Consider the following 18,119-nt stretch of genomic DNA (forward strand, 5'->3'; position numbering starts at 1 on the left):
TATTCTTGCCAGCAAATTAAGAAAGTGTGGATTGAATAAATGGACTATAGGTTGGATAGAAAGCTGTCTAGATTGTTGGGTCCAAGGGGTAGCAATCAATGACTCAATGTCTGGTTGGCAGTGAGTTTCAAGCAGAGTGTTCCAAAGATCCAGTTCTAAGGCTGGTTTTGTTCAATATCTTTATTAATGACCTGAATGAGGAGATGGATTGCACCCTCAGTAAGTTCACAGATCATACTTGGCTAGGGGAGAGGTAGATAAGTTGGAGGTCAGGGATAGGGTCCAGAGTGACCTAGACAAATTGGAGGATTGGGCCAAAAGAAATCTGATGAGGGTCAACAAGGACAAGTGCAGAGTCTTACACTTGGGATGGAAGAATCCCAAGCACTGTTACAAATTGGGGACTGACCGGCTAAGTAGTAGTTTAGCAGAAAAGGATCTGGGGATTACAGTGGCTGAGAAGCTGGATGCGAGTCAACAGTGTGCCCTTGTAACCAAGAAGGCTAATCATAGAACACTAGAACTGGAAGGGACCTCGAGAGGTCATCAAGTCCAGTTCTCTGCCCTCATGGCAGGACCCAGTACTGTCTAGACCATCTCTGATAGCTGTCTGTCTAACCTGCTCTTAACTATCTCCAGAGATGGAGATTCCACAACTTCCCTAGGCAACTTATTCCAGTGTTTGACTACCCTGACAGGAAGTTTTTCCTAATGTCAAACTGCAGCAAGGGAGGTTTAGGTTGAAGCCCATTGCTTCTTGTTCTATCCTCAGAGGCCAAGATGAACACGTTTTCTCCCTCCTCATGACACCCTTTTAGATACCTGAAAACTGCTACCATGTCCACTCTCAGTCTTCTCTTTTCCAAACTAAAGAAGCCCAATTATTTCAGTTTTCCTTCATAGGTCATTTTCTCTAGACCTTTAATAATTTTTGTTACTCTTCTCTAGACCTTCTCCAATTTCTACACATCTTTCTTGAAATGTGGTGTCCAGAACTAGACACAATACTCCAACTGAAGCCTAATCAGCACAGAGTAGAGTGGAAGAATGACTTCTCATGTCTTGCTCACAACATTCCTGTTAATTCATCCCAGAATCATGTTTGCTTTTCTTTGTAACAGCGTCACACTGTTGACTCGTATTTAGCTTGTGGTCCACTATGACCTCTAGATCCCTTTCTGCAGTACTGCCCCCTATACAGTCGCTTCCTATTCTGTATGTGTGAAACTGATTGTCCCTTCCTAAGTGGAATACTTTGCATTTGTATTTATTAAACTTCATCCTATTTACCTCAGATCATTTCTCCAATTTGTCCAGATAAATTTGAATTATGACCCTATCATCCAAAGCAGTTGCAACCCTGCGCTGCTTTGTATCGTCTGCAAACCTAAGAAGCATACTTTCTATGCCAATATCTGAATTGTTGATGAAGACATTGAATAGAACGGGTCCCAAAACAGACCTCTCCAAAACTCCACTTGTTATGCCTTTCCAGCAGTATTGTAAACCGTTAGTAACTGAGAATGGTTATCCAGCCAGTTATGCAGCCATCTTATAGTAGCCCCATTTAAGTTGTATTTACCTAGTTTATTGATAAGAATATCATGCAAGACTGTATGAAATGCCTTACTAAAGTCTAGGTATGCCACATCCACCGCTTCTCCCTTATCCACAAGACTCATTATCCTATCAAAGAAAGCTATCCGATTGGTTTGACATGATTTGTTCTTTACAAATCCATGTTGGCTGTTACCTAACACCTTATTAATCTTCCAGGTGTTTGCAGATGAACTCCTTCATTACTTACTCCATTATCTTTCCTGGCACAGAAGTTAAACTGACTGATCTGTAGTTTCCTGAGTTTCTTATTTCCCTTTTTCCCTAATGGCATATTAGGGTGCATTAGGAGGAGCATTTCCAGCAGATCTACAGAAGAGATTATTCCCCTTTATTTGGCACTGGTGAGGCCACATCTCGAGTATTGCGTCCAGTTCTGCCCCACCCAACTATAGAAAGGATGTGGACACATTGAAGAGGGTCCAGCGGAGGGCAACTAAAATAATGAGGGGGCTGGAGTACATGACCTACAAGGAGAGACTGAGGGATTTGGGCTGAACAAGAAGCAATGGTCTCAAGTTACAGTGGGAGAGATCTAGTTTGGATATTAGGAAAAACTATTTCACTAGGAGAGTGGTGGAGCACTGGAATGAGTTACCTAGGGAGGTTGTGCAATCTCCATCCCTAGAAATTTTTAAGTCCTGGCTTGACAAAGCCCTGGCTGGGATGATTTAGTTGGGACTGGTCCTCCTTTGGGCAGAGGGCCGGACTCGATGACCTCTTGGGGTCTCTTCCAGCCTTAGGATTCTATGATTCTCTATGATTTTCCAGGATAGGTTGTAGATTGTCAATGATGCACTGAAGGGGTTTAAGCTGGGGGCTGTAGATGATGGCCAGTGGTGTTCTATTATTTTACTTGTTGGGCCTGTCCTGAAGTAGGTGACTTCTGGTTACTTGTCTGACTGTCAATCTGTTTCCTCACTTCCCCAGGTGGGTATTTAAGTTTTAAGAATGCCTAATAAAGATCTTTTAGGTGTTAGTCTCTGTCAGTGGAACTGGATATTAAGATTTATCAGAGTTAGGCAAATGTAGAAGTATATTTTCTGGTCCCCTAGTCCACATTAGAGTGGCCTAAAGCCTGCTTTTTCTTATCCAGGTTACATATGTAGCCCCAAGGCAAATTAAAGCAGCCAGTGATTGCTTGGGTGTAGTGGGATGGTCCCGGCCATGCCCCTTTTGCTCAGTCATTTTCTATAAACCAGCATGAAGAAGAGGCTGAGTATAGAAGCCATTATGCAGACTACAACATTGCAGGGAAAGAAAACCCCTACATTGGTGTGATGTGCCAGTGACCAGTTACTCTGGCTTCAGGGACACTTTGCACCAATGACACAGTTAAAAAGGGCCTAAATGCAGGGAAGAATCTAGGACCTGGACTTGACTTTCCCTAATTTCATATGTCGGTTCCATTGATATCTGACAATAAAACAGATGTCCCATCAAATGTTATTTGTAACTTACCAGGATCTTTTTGTAATACACCTTGGAGTTATAGAATTACACTTATTTACTGCCTCACAACTTTGAATAATTATGTCATTTCAAGAACATAATCCAACATTTCAGAGAAAGAAAACAGTTTAACAATAAAAGTACACTTAATTTTCAAAAAAGTATATTTTAAAGAGTAAATTAGTTTCTGATTTGATGGGATTTTATTTTCTTAATTGTTAAAATCAGATTTGGATGCTTGCAACAATGTAATTTGCCAGCACAAAATCCATTTGTGATAGTAACTAGGGATATACAAATCCTAATTAATCAGTTAACTGGTTAAATGTTTTATTTAACCAGTTAACCAATTAAACAAGGGACAGGTGGGGATCCAGGGACTGCTCTTGCTGGGCTAGAGCACCCTCTGCCCACTTCGGGTAGGGAGCTGCTCCAACCCACCAATTAACCATAACCAGTAAGCATCACCCAGTTAAGCATTCACATCCTAAATACTAGCTAGGTAGTAATAGCCATTTTACAGATTAAAGTATATAAAATAGCTGCACATTTTGAGCTGTGTGAAAAGCTGTGTGAAAAATTTTGAAAGGTTATTAAAAGGCTGGGTGTGGGGTTTTTCTAATTTCATTTTAAAGCCTTACAATATCTTTTATCTATGCCTCTCTACTTGCCATGGAACAAATGTGGGACTTGCAAAAAATGGCAATAGAAGCTTAAGTGGGATGACAGCAAATTTGCGTGAGCTAAAGATATATTTGCATTTAAAAATGAATAACATACTTTGTAATGGACAAGCAAGTTGTGCATCCAATATCACAGCCAAATATTTTATTCAGGCCCTCATTTCATATCCCACTCTACTACTGTAGCATCCTTCATGAGCTCCACAGAGCAGGGACCATCCTTTTTAAGTGGTTAGAATGTGCCACCTAAACAGCAGGTGATACTGCAGATAAATAAGTTACAAAATAAATCTTCTAAAAGGCCTATTTTGAGAAACACACTACCTCTAATTTGTTCAAAATATTCTACAAGAAGTTTTACCTCACAGTATTCAGTGATGATGCAGAAACTCTCTCGTTCCACAAAGCTTGCATAAAACTTGACAATGGCTGGGTGATCTAGCTTGGAGAGTAGTTGTGCTTCTACATTTGCTTCAACTGTTTCATTCGGCTTGAGGTCTCCAACTGAGATTTCCTTCAGGACTTTTCTGAAAAAGATTCCCGCCCCCAATTAACAAAAATATTAGTCAAATAAAGTTTCACCCACTGTTGTAAGTTCCTACTGTGACATGTCAATGCCAAACATTTAACTAGAATAAGTTTGATCTGGCTTTGCAATATGAAGTGATCAGGCAATATCAAGTAAGTCGGGAGAGATTCCAGAAGACTGGAAAAGGACAAATATAGTGCTCATCTATAAAAGGGAAATAAGAACAACCCAGGAAACTATAGAGTTTAACTTCTGTGCCAGGGAAGATAATGGAGTCAGTAAGGAATTCATCTATAAACACCTGGAAGAAAATAAGGTGATAGGTAACAGCCAGCATGGATTTGTAAAAAAAACCAATCTAATAGCTTTCTTTGATAGGATATCAAGCCTTTTGGATAAGGGACAAACGGTGGTATACCTAGACTTTAGTAAGGCATTTGACACAGTCTCACATGACCTTCTTATCAATAAACTAGGGAAATACAATCTAGATGGGGCAACTATAAGGTAAGTCTATAACTGACTGGATAACCATTCTCAGAGACTAAAAGTCCTGTAGCACCTTGTGGCAGATTTATGGGAGCATAAGCTTTCATGGGCAAAGACCCACTTTGTCAGATGTATGTCCCATGTATCTGACGAAGTGGGTCTTTGCCCACGAAAGCTTATGCTCCATTAAATCTGTTAGTCTATAAGGTGCCACAGGACTTTTTGTCGCTTTTGCAGATTCAGACTAACATGGCTACCCCTCTGATACCATTCTCAGAGAGTAGTTATTAACGGTTCACAATCCTGCTGGAAGGGCATAACAAGTGAGGTTCCGCAGGGGACTGTATTGGGACTGGTTCTGTTCAATATCTTCAATTATTTAGATGATGGCATAGAGAGTACGATTATTAAGTTTGCAGATGATACCAAGTTAGGAGGGGCTGCAAGCAAGAGTGGCCTGAGGCCGACTGCTGCAGCTGGTGCCCTAGGCGGGGAGCCGATTGCAGTACCCCTGCCTGCACGGCCATCAATGGATGTGACGTCATCACTGGGCGCCGGGGCGCCCCATGATGTCATCATCGGGTGCCCGAGCCAGTGGCACCCTAGGCAGCTGCCTAGCTTGCCTAGGCTCACGGACCGCCCCTGGCTGCAAGTGCTTTGGAGAATAAGGGCAAAATTCAAAATGATCTGGACAAACTAGAGAAATGGTCTGAAGTAAACAGGATGAAGTTTAATAAGGACAAATGCAAAGTACTCCTCTTAGGAAGGAACAATCTGTTTCATACATACAGAATGAGAAGTGTTTGTCTATGAAGGAGTACTGCTGAAAGGGATCTTGGGATCATAGTGAACGACAAGTTAAACATAAGTCAACAGTGTGACACTGTTGCAAAAAAATCCAAACATGATTCTGGGATGCATTAACAGGAGTGTTGTGAGCAAAACTCAAGAAGTCATTCTTCCACTCTACTCTGTGCTGATTAGGCCTCAATTGGAGTCTAGTTTTGGGCACCACATTTCAAGAAAGATGTGTAGAAAAAGGAGAAGGTCCAGAGAAGAGCAACACAAATTATTAAAGGTCTAGAGAACATGACCTATGAGGGAAGACTGAAAGAATTGGTCTTGTTTAGTTTAGAAAAAGAGATGACAGAGAGTTCATGATAGTGATTTTCAAGTATCTAAAAGGGATACTATTCAAGTATCTGAAAGGGATACTATTACAAGGAGAAGAAAGAAAAATTGTTCTCCTTGGCCTGTGATGATAGGACAAGAAGCAATGGGCTTAAATTGCAGCAAGGGAGGTTTAGGCTGGACATTAGGAAACACTTCCTAACTGTCAAGGTGATTAAACACTGGAATAAAATTGCCTATGGAGGTTGTGGAATCTCCATCACTGGGGATATTTAAGAACAGGTTGGATAGACAGCTATCAGGGATGATCTAGACTATGCTTGGCTCTGCCGTGAGGGCAGGGGACTGGACTCGAGGACCTCTTGAGGTCTCTTCCAGTGCTAGTGTCCTATGATTCTAAGTAAATATAAAAATACTACAATAAAATAATGGCAAACACACCAGATATTAAAATGGTCTAATACCATTGTACATGATCTCAGGTCTGTTTGCAAAAAATATTGTTTCTAATCCTGCAATGTTTAAGAAAATACTTTTGTTCAGTTACTGTGCTATTTTTTTCTTGACATATTTTCACTATTATGTCTTATTGTAGAATATCAAATGTATAGGGGAAAAATTACATAATAGATTTTATAAACACTATTGAGAAGCTGCATAAGTTAAAAATTTAAGCATGAAACAGGATGTCACAAGATCCAGCTTGTATTCATAATTTTGCTACTGCTTTGCTGTGTGAGCATGAGCAAGCCGCTTTATCTTTTGTATGCCTCCATCTTCCCATATATAAAATTGCGATAATTCCACCAGCTAGAGACAGGCAAGGACCTGAAGTCTGCCAAACTGAAAAGTACAAATACTGACTACAGGGGTCGAACCAAAATTTCAGATTCAAAATCACCGAACGTTGAGGTCAAAGATTGGTTCTAAAGGACCTAAACTTCCACAATCCTGCAAACTCAATGGGGCTATCTGTGTACATAAAGTAAAGCATGTGATTAAGTCATGGCAGGATTTGACACTCAGACCTATCTCTATCTGCTCCTACTTAATTAATTTTTGGAAAACACTTTGTGAGAACAAGCTAGAGAAGTGAATATTACTCTTAAGGAGATGTTCTTGTTGAAATCTTATAAACATTTCCAAAAGTTAGTTTGTTTGTTCTGAAAGATCTCCAAAACAGTAAGAGCTAGAAACACCAAATTTTGCATGGATACTACTGATTTCCTAACTTAAATAACTGCATTGATTATAGCTCAAAATCCACTCCCCGGGTTCCCCCAGAGTCCCAATTGGGCCCATTGATAATTAGCTTAGCTCTCCGAAATGATAAGAGTAAGAAACACCAAATTTTGAATGGATACTACTGATTTCCTAACTTAAATAACTGCATTGGTTACATCTCGAAATTGGGTCCCCCAGAGCCCCAATGGGGCCACCGATTAGCTTTTAGTAGCGCCTGATCATAGGCATTTGCTGGGAATCACCAAATTTTGAACGGATACTACTGATTTCCTAACTTCAATAACTGCATTGGTTATAGCTCAAAATCGGGTCCCCCAGAGTCCCGATTGGGTCACTAATTAGCTTTTAGTAGCGTCTGATCATATGCATTTGCTGGACTCTTCTGTTAAGCATATCACAAACTGTAACTATGAGATCCTTTCGCTATGCTACAAGAAAAAGTATTTCCAATAAAATATGTTATGTTAACATAATTTACATAGTTCTTTCACCACGCCTTTTGTTAGCAAGAAATGAGTTGCATGTAAATGCATTTTGTAAGCACATCACTAGCTATGTTAATTTCTTAAAGTCATATATAAGAGAAAAGTCTTTCCAATAAAATATGCTATGTTAATGTCATTGACATAGTTAGTTCATCACACCTTTTACTATATTTTTGCCAGGCGACGCCAGGTATTTCTGCTAGTATTTAATAAAGAAATGTATGTGTATCAAATAAGTGTACATTTTCATATATTCAAACCAGGAACTAAAGAATATACCTGTATCTGAAGGAGCCTTTTGTGCATATGGAGAACATTACTATATGTTATTGAAGCAAAATTATGGAGTTTCCAGTGACTGTTGAATAAATTAAGGTACATTCCAAGCTGAAACTGAAATGTCTTCATATTTTTTACAATAATTTGCTGTTTACTGCTGCATGTTTGTAAAGTCATAGTATCTGTAGTTAAACATGACAGAATCTTATACAAACTAAAGAAATTTGGAGCAAATGTAGTAAATCCCCATAAGTGAGCTTTTTCCAAACATGACCCATGAATTACTGAGTTACAGTGCATGAATTTTCACATAAAATTGCCTAAGCCCCATCTGGCAGCCTGATAAAACATGCAATTTGATTTGCCTACATCTCCTCAGACTACTTCTGTGCTATTAACACAGGTAATACCTACTGCAATCTTCTTATCTTAAGTTGACATCTGGACATTATTCCTTCCATCATAAATATGTCATGGGACTGACAAACAGAATGAGTCTTCATTAAATATCACTTAATACAAGATCCTTAAGCGCCAAGGGCAGTAATAAAAACCTGACATGTCAATGTAACTTGTCACCTTAGTCACTCAGTGATTTTGATGCTGCCATTAACTGTCAGACAGTGACAAATGTTTATCTTATTAAAATTCAACCACAGAAGAGCAAATCAAGAAATTATACTTTTATAAATGAGCTATAGGTTTACTACTATACCATGCAAATTCACATCCGGAATTGGCAACTTGTTTGTATTTGGAAATCAAAATTTTGCAAAGCAACCAAGATTAAATTTACTTGCATATTATGAGCATGTGTGGGCAGCTATATTATAGACACACATACACGCATTACATGTATATAAAATGTTGCTTTTTCTATGTTTAATATAAAAAGACACTTGGAGACATTTTGCAAAAGTATTTTTGAATTGGTAATAAAGTGCCAAAGAAATTAGCTCTAACTTTTCAGGATGGTAAAGAAAACAGATGATAGTCTCCAGGCCTAAAGTTTAATCTTTTTTTCAACAATCAGAAAAGAAACACTTAAGAAGAAATGGTAAATAAATCAGCTCTAAAGAGTGGCAGGACCTACATTAAGCGTGGCTGTTGCATTTACAGTGCATAAATGCATTATAGAGGTAAGGCAGATAACATGAGCATATAATCCTGTCTATAGTTAAGCTTGTCCAACACTTCCCATTATAAAACACTGTTCAATTCCTTGTTACTCTGTCAAACTAACTTTTTTGGCTGACATTTTCTATGCCAGCTGTCTGCCTCAGGCTGAAATTTTTTGAACGTTTCAGCAAAAAGAACTGAGCCATTTCCAAGAGCAAGGACAGGGAAAAATATATATTTTATTACATATGTTACCAACATTTTTACAAATGCTTTATTCAGAAGCTCTAGCACCTTCATACCTTGGAGTAATGACTTACAATTTGGCAGGAGAGACAGTATGTCACCAAGAATTTGCTGTTGCTCATGTTCCTGTGAAAAAACAGTTCAAATTGGACCAACTGTGAAAGTAACTTAAATTTGTACAGGTACTGTCATTTTGCACTGACCTCTGGGAAGGGCCTCGGGTCAGAGGACTAGAGGGATACCTGTAAGAAATTTAAGTCTCTTTCACCTCTGCTTATAACTACAAAGAATCCACCTATAATGAACATGATCTATTCCAGGGTGTAGAAACTGAGCAAGATATTCTTGGCAATTCCTGTTCCTAGCCACTATGGTGCCTGGCACTGGAACTAACAGCATGGGGGCCCCTGGAATGGTCAAGCCCCCTCATTCCCTGCTGTGGGGGCAGGAGCCATGAGAAAGCGCAGCACACTCACTTCACTGTGTTACGCTTCCCCAAACCTCCTGCCACTGCAGGGATCATGGGAGAATGGGGGGCGGGGAGGGGCTGACAACTGTAGCCCCCTCACTCCAGGTCCCTCCTAGTAATCCTGGAAGCTATGTTCTTGGGGACGTGGTACCATGGGAGGAAGAAGGCGAGGTAGTGTTGGGAAGGGGCAGGGCTTGGGGAACAGTAACAGACAGCCCCTCTGCACCTGGAATTCTGAATTGAATTGCACAATTGTTTTGGCAGGGAGTGGCCAACGGGCTGGGAGTTTGAGACCCCTGTAGTAGACCAGGATGGGGGATAATGGTGAGTGAAGTGAACACTGAGTTAAGCAGGGGTTCTGTGAAAAGAATAATATGTGAACATCTAAATAAAAACTATCATACTACATAAAAAGGGAAACAAAATAATATAGCACAGGACTAAAAATATAGCAACCCTGTTTCATTGTGCATTATTGTGATAACTTGCTAAAATGCTAACTTCTCTGTACATTGTGATTCATATATTTTTTTTTTAATTTTAGCTTAAGAGAACAACCTAAATTACAAAAATAATGCAAGTCCATAAAAGTTAGTAGCAGCCTCTGAAATCTTTGGTTTCAGTGATTTTCTTAGTACCGTACAGAAAGTGGTATACCCGCACTGCTACCATTTCAGTGTATTGCAAGGGTGGGCAATAAGCAGCCTGGACACGAGTCTCCACAGTTAGCCTCTGATGAGTTACTTGTGCTTCTTCAGGTACAGCCGCTTGCAGCTTCTGTTAGTTGCAAATTGCTGCTCCCAGCCAATGGAAGGTGCAGGAAACGACATGGAATGGCACACTGCTTCCTGCAGCTCCCATTGGCCAAGAACGGCGATATACTGCCAACAGCAGCTACAATACTTGTGGATGTGCAGGTAAATAAAGTGTCCAGCACCCTGCCAAGGGCTAACCCTGGCAAACTGCATCTGGCCCAAGGGCTATAGAAAAACAAAATGTGAACATTTATGTCTCTCTCAGTACTTTGTGGAAGTGAATATGTAGAAAAAAATCCATTTTATATAGACCAAAACCAACCATATAGCCTTCGCCTAAATTTTCTGAGACAGAGTGAAGTTAAATGGACTAAGATTTGATTCCACAACAATAGCAACCTATATACTATTCCCTGACAGATGTAGCCTTTTGCAACTAAGATACTCAGCTGTCTGATCTGCAAAATAGAGAGTAATAATACTTACCTTACTCCTGAGATAGGCCTCTAAGGCCTTGCTCAAGAATAAGTACTGTGAAGAAAATGTAAAATTATTAAAACCAGTCCATGAAATAAGTAAGCCATTAACCTGTAGTCATCTGGCTCTGAGCCCCACGCCTGGCCCCAGGATAAAGATTAGTATGAAAGAATTGAAGAACTGGAAGGATCCTTGAGATGTCATCAGTCCAGTCTCCTGCACTGATAGCAGAACCAAGCACCATTTAAACCACCAATGACAGATGTCTGTCTAGCCTGCTCTTAAAAATCTTCAATGTTGGAGATGCCACAACCTCTCTAGGAAATTTATTCCAGTGTTTAACCACCCTGACAGTTAGGAAATTTTTCCTAATGTCCAACCTGAACTTCCTTTCCTGCAATTTAAACCAATTGCTTTGTCCTATCATCAGGAGTTACAGAGCATAATTTTTCTCCCTCCTCCTTCTAAGAATTTTCTAGGTACCTGAAAATCTGTCTCTTTTCCTCTCCAATTTAGCAGTTTACTTTTGGTACTCTTTTTGCTTAAGTAGAAACTGCCATTTTTAAAGAGAAGAGCCAAAAGATTTAAGAAAATCTTCGGTTTTAATTGAAAGGAGGGGGTGGTTGATACTTGGATGAATTTTAAAGTTGGCACATGGTGTTGTTTTTGAGCAAAAGGGACATAAAATTTGATGAGAATTACTATACAAATTTCTGAAAAGTGTGATTTTTTTTATTGTTTCTTTTTTCCAGGAAAGGTTGCCAAGGACCAAAATACTCTCAGAATTCATATGGCCCCCTTTCTCCTGTCCCTCCCCCCACTCTCCATGGAATGCTATCCATTTTACTTCTTTGGAAACCAACCCATCTTTTCAAAATCAAAAAAGATAAGTTTCTGCCAAAGGCAAAAGCCTTCTAATTTTAACTATGCAGGTAGTACCAGTTCCTTCATAACAAAAAATGAGACAAAGGAAAGAAAACCAGAGAACTACTTTCACGATGAGTTACGAACCAACAGAAAAGCTTGGTTCACATTTGCAAGCTGAAGCATCTACAAGTACTGTATCTTTCATTTCAGACATTCATAATTCAGTCCAGGAAAAAGAACAGTACACACTTCTAATTTTTTATGTTACAAAAAATGTAGCTATTTGCTTCCAGGTACATTTGAATTTAAGAAATCCTGTGGGTGGACTATCTGCATTTATCAATACTGACAGTGCACATTCTAATGTTCAGATTCATCCAGCCCACTAACTTATAACACAAGCAATGGTGACCCTACCAGGAAAGGAAAAAAGTCTCCTATCCATCTGTGATATGAAGACATGTCAGAATTCTCAACTTTGACAACTCTTGCATATTTATCATCTCCTTGTATGACTTTTTCTTGGGGAAAACCACATACATTAGTGAACACTAATGGGCTGTGCCCCGTGCTTGCTACGCTCACTAACCCCCCTCTCTCTGGCCACTTTTGCGGCCAGAGAGAGTGAGAGACCGCAATGACGTCCTTCTGTCACCCGCAGGAAAGCTGTTTTTATATAGGGAAAGATAAAAAATAGTATAACTTCCTGTTCTCCCTGAATTTATCTAGTTCTTTCTTGAATCCTGTTAAAGTCCTGGTCTTCACAACATCCTCTGTCAAGAAGTTCCATAGGTTGACTGTGCGTTGTGTGAGGAAATACTTCCTTTTGTTTGTTTTAAACCTGCTAGCTATTAATTGTTGACCCCTAGGCAGGAGCGGCCTGAGGCCGGCTGCGGCAGCTGGCAGCCCCAGGCGGAACACGCGAGTGGCGCCCCAGCCTGCAGGGACGTCAATGGACTGATGTCATCATCGGGCACAGTATTCAAGATGTGGGTCTATCGTGGATTTATACAAAGGCAACAGGATATTCTCTGTATTATTCTCTATCCCTTCCTTAACCTAACATGTTTGCATTTTTTTTTAACTGCAACTGCACATTGAGTGGATGTTTTCAGAGAACTGTCCACAATGACTCCAAGATCTCTCTGTTGAGTGATAATAGCTAATTTAGTCCCTATTTAGGGTTGCCAGGTGTCTGGTATTCTCCCAGACAGTCCGGTTGAATGTAAAATGTCTGGTATTTCTTGTTTCCCTCGGATGCATCTGATGGGGGCAGGGGAGTGAGGAGCGCGGCAAAGTCGTAGTGAAGGGGGGCAGGAGGGGACACTTGCTGGGTGCCACGCTAGGGGAGCACCGAGCTGGGGTGGGAGCGAAGCGCATGCTGCTCTGGCCCACGTGACCAGCAGAGACCTGGGAGCTGGCCACGTGATGCCTCCCTCAACACCAGCAATGGTCAACCTGTGGTTCTTGCCGCCCAAAAGTGCGGCTTGTGAAGCCACTCCTGCGCCCCCCCCAAAAAGCCCCTGCCCCCGCCAGCTGCCATCCAGACTCCAGCTTCCCTGTGCTTACCAGGTGGAGATGTGGGGTTTTAAAAATGGCGCCCAAGATGGCGGCCATCTTAAAAGGGCAGCCTCCTTTTTAATTTTTTTTTGCTCCACAATTCTGTTCTGGGGGGCTTTTTGTTGTTGTTTTTGATTAACAACTTAGGTCTCCCCCGTTTTTCCCCCTCCCAGACAGAATTTTTTCCCGGTGTTTTCTTTTGGGGGGGAGGGGGTGTTCGGTATTTTTCGTTAAATCATCTGGCAACCCTATCCCCATCATTTTGCAAGAATAGTTGGGATTACGTTTTCCTATTTGCATTACTTTGCATTTATCAAAATTAAAATTAATTTGCCATTTTGTTGCCCAGACACCTAGTTTTGTGAGATCCTTTAGAAACTCTTTACAGTTTGCTTTGGACTTAGTTATCTCGACAGTTTAGTATCATCTGCAAATTTTGCCACCTCACTGCTTAACCCAGTCTCTAGATCATTCATGAATATGTTGAATAGGACTGGTCCCAGTACAAAACACTGAGAGACACTGCTAGTTACCTCTCTCCATTCTGAAAACTGAAAATGAAAATTTGCATTTAGGTCATTATCAAAATTAAAAACAAGGTGGTGGGAGTTCAGAAAAGAGCAATAAGAATAAGTGAGGGGACAGAATGATTGACTGGTGAAGGAAAGTGTACAGAACTAATTATAGGCCGGTTTTGGGAGCATCACTACCAAAGGCTACCTCACACTTTCCATTGTAAAGTTTTTTCGGTTGCTTATAACTTTGGCAAACTTTAGCTGTCTGGTGAAAATTTAATAGGCTGGGTAAGTGCCTCAAGCTGATTTTTTTTTTTTTTAAGATAAGTTTCATCCAAAAGAGTTGCTCTACTTCTTAACAAAGGTTAATCAAGATTAAGGAGAAATATGGTGCTCTGTCCCTGTTAAAAAATTCTGTCAACCTTCTTCCCCCTCCCTCCCACATCCCAAGAAGCTCTAGCACACCATTTTTTGGAGCATGGTGAGGCTTTTGTACCAGGGATGCACTTTTTGATGATCTGATGAAAATCCAATCAAATTTGGCCAAACTATAAGCCTTTGAAAAATCATAGTTCAGACATGCTCTGAAGAGACTTTTCAGAGTTTAGCTGTTAACATTTTCAAATATTCCATCATGCTCCAGCCACTTACTTACAACTCTCAAATGTTCATACTCTTCTGACTCCTGTGAGTGTCACTATAATGGAATTTCTGTTTATGAGGGGTTTTTTTTTTAAACTAAGAAATGAGGGGGTTTTTTTAAACTAGGAAATTAAACACAAAAATTATATTAAAAACAACCATCTTCAGGATTCACAGTTAAATCTCAAATTAGGAAATGCCAGAATTAAGGTTCCTTGTGAAAAATTAAGTGGGCCCCCAGTGCTATGCATTATGACACAGCTTAAATAATATGATCGTTCACTATTTTTCAATAGAACTTCTACCTCATTCACTGCACAGGATAGATCTGCTCTCAGGATGGATCAGAGTTGTGTAATGAGGGAGGCTGATGTGCCAAAGGGCCTCTTGCACACATATTCCAGAGATCACTTCTGGGTCTGGATCTAGATCTGTTCAATATCTTCATCAATGATATAGATAACAGCATACAGAGCATGCCATTGTAAAGTTTGTAGATAATACCAAGCTAGGAGCAGTAGCAAATGCTTTTGGACAATACGATTACAATTTAAGATGATTTGAACAAATGGTCTGAAGTAAATAGCTGTCAGCTGATCGCGCGCTCCGCGGCTTGGTTCTGCTTGGCTCTGCTTTGCCCCCCCCCCCATCTCCCTGGTCTGCAGACCAGGAGGGGGGGGGAGCAAAGCAGAGCAAAGCCGCGGAGCACGCGGGCAGCGGACAGCCACGGCGCGTCTGGGCTGTCCCGCTGCCCCCGTGCTCCGTGGCTTTGCTCCAGACACCTGTGGTACAGCAGCTGGGGCGCTGCCAGTTGGTCCCGTAGCGCCGCTCTGGGCACTACTGGACCAACCGGGCAGCACCCCAGCTGTTCTGCCCCAGGCTCCTGATTCAGCCACTGCTGGTCAGATTCAGCAGCGGCTGAATCAGAACGCCTGGGGCAGAGCAGCTTGGGTGCTGCTGGGTTGGTCCAGTAGCGCCGAGGAGCGGCGGCGCTACTGGACCAACCCAGCAGCACCCCAGCTGCTCTGCCCCAGGCATCCCCAAGTCAGCCGCTGCTGAAACTGACCAGTGGCTGACTACAGGAAGCCCCTGCCCCGGGCTTCCTGGAATCAGCCGCTGATCAGTTTCAGCAGCAGCTGACTTGGGGATGCCTGGGGTTCTTAAGTTGAATCTGTATGTAAGTCAGAACTGGCATCCAGATTCAGCCGCTGTTGAAACTGATCAGTTTCAGCAGCGGCTGAATCTGGACGCCAGTTCCGACTTACATACAGATTCAACTTAAGAACAAACCTACAGTCCCTATCTTGTACGTAACCCGGGGACTGCCTGTATGTACAATAAAAAGGGTTAAGAACACTTTATATATAGTATTTAATGTATACAGTATTTATATAACCAGCTTATAGTACCTCCTGATAGTCCGGCATATCTGATAATCCGGCACCACCTAGGTCCTATGGGTTCCGGATTATCGGAAGTCTACTGTAGTAATTCTTCTGTTTTACTCCACACTGATTAGGCCTCAGCTGGAGTATTGTGTGTTCTATTTCAGGAAAGATATGGACAAATTAGAGAAAATCCAGAGAAGAGCAACAGAAATTCTTAAAGGTCTAAAAAGCATAACCTCTGAGAGAAGATTGGGTTTGTTTAGTCTGGATAAAAGAACACTAAGGCCTGGTCTACACTATAGTGGGAGATCAACTTAAGATACTCAACTCCAGCTACATTAATTACATAGCTCAGTCGATGTATCTTAAGTAGCAATTCCACGCCATCCACACAGTAGGCAGCCGATAGGAGCAAACACTCCCATCGACTTTCCTTACTCCTCACAAAAGGAGGAATAGCGGATGCTGGCTGAAGCCGTCTTCAGTGTTCGATTTATGGGCTAAATTGAATGCCAGAAGATCGACCTCTGGAGTGTCGATCCATCAGTAAGTACAGACACGGCCTTAGGGAACATGTCAACAATAGTATTATTACTTTATATATGCCTAATTTTAAATACACACTTTTAATAGAGTATCACTAAGTACATATCAACTATAATGTTTTGCTGTTGAGTGCATTAGCCGATACCTAAAAAGTCAATGGAGAGCACTGCACAAACATGATACTCCAGCAATTTTTGTTCTGAGTACAAACTAATAAATATAAACCTGACCTAGCATTTTATTGGTATTTTGTTGCCTCAATCTTAATCTTGATCTGGCTGAAATTTAAAGAAAGTCTTGCAATGAAGTACACCTATGTCTTGGGAGGCAAAAGTCCTTTCTATAATTTTTTATTGATCCTCTCCAGCCAACTCATATTATTCCAGAAGGAGTTAAGTTTGCCTGGTTTAGTTAAAAGCAGATGTCAACCTGATGCAAAAGGGACAACAACATGGGAAAGGAAGAAGACTCTCAGAAAACTCTATCCCTCAAAATAATTACAGAAACTTGCCAGCTGGCCTGTACTAGCAGTGCACTGCACCACAGCTTGCTTAGGACTCACAGTGCAGTGGAGACAGCATGCACATTGCTTAGGGAAAAGAGACTGCCTCATATTTCCCAACAGCAAACCCTTTCTGGCTGACATTGTCAGGCTTTGAGATCAGGCCAGAGCTAGCCCAAAGTTTCTTGGCTGAAAAGGTGATAATATGGGATAAGGAGGGAACTAAACAAAGAAAAAAATCACAAAGGTAGCATTTTAAGGTTTCCCTCAAGGATATGGGGTACGCTAAGGGAATTTTTAAGCTTTAATTAACAGTGGGTTTTATCCCAGTCTATTTACACTATTTACAATATTTTAGAGTCCATCTGGTATCTGTTTTTATTGATGGCCTCACAAAAAATTATATAATTTGATTTATTGGATCAGATGTGATTTTTAAAGTGTAGTTTTAAAAAAGGCTAGTGGATATTTCATTCCATCTACTAATTAAATGTCAGAATGAATTACTGTACTGACTGACTACATTTGTTTGCTTTCATAAAACAATACAACTCTTTTAATGTCAAGAATGGATGTATCTGATAAACTATCATGGTTGAAACTATAAGAATATATGACAAAATAATTGAAGGGTTTAATTAAGCAAAATCTAAGTCATGCATACAGCAGGTGTTCATTTGATTCATTTAGGTACCATCCTAACATTAAACTAGATGAACTATTCAGAGCTTGTCAACTTCCAAACTAATTACAACAAATATTTTACATTTCAGGATAATTCTGATTACAATACAGGGAGATGTAGCACAACTCACATAACTTAGTCTTAGTTTACTTTAACTGAAGCAAAAAACCATAATAATTGTATTGCATTATAAAATAAGAATTTAAATGTGGTGTGTCCATAATGTACTTTTTATGAATAATTTAATTAATAGAAAGCAATTTTAAGTTCAGAATTTGTGTTCTTGAAGTTACGTTTCTATGTCTATACCTTAATGCCTGAGTAAAATTGGCCTGATTTTCAAAGGAGCTAAGTATCTCTAGTACCCACTGAACTGAATGGGATCTGTGGGTACTACAGGTTGAAACTCCAAAATCTAGGATTATCCAGTCCAGCAGG

General features: G+C 40.5%; 1 protein-coding gene across 4 annotated transcripts in view; it reads right to left on the reverse strand.

Annotated features, from left to right (window-relative positions):
• NEK11 (NIMA related kinase 11) overlaps positions 1 to 18,119 on the reverse strand; it is a 195,594-nt gene that overhangs the window by 135,681 nt on the left and 41,794 nt on the right. For all 4 annotated transcript variants that reach the window (XM_006117584.4, XM_006117582.4, XM_025181916.2 and 1 more), the window contains exon 3: positions 4,114 to 4,279. In XM_006117584.4, coding sequence (XP_006117646.2) covers positions 4,114 to 4,279 — 166 coding nt within the window. The remainder of the gene's footprint in view (positions 1 to 4,113; positions 4,280 to 18,119) is intronic.

This window comes from Pelodiscus sinensis, chromosome 2, assembly GCF_049634645.1.
Source record: "Pelodiscus sinensis isolate JC-2024 chromosome 2, ASM4963464v1, whole genome shotgun sequence".
NCBI classification, from domain to species: Eukaryota; Metazoa; Chordata; order Testudines; family Trionychidae; genus Pelodiscus; species Pelodiscus sinensis.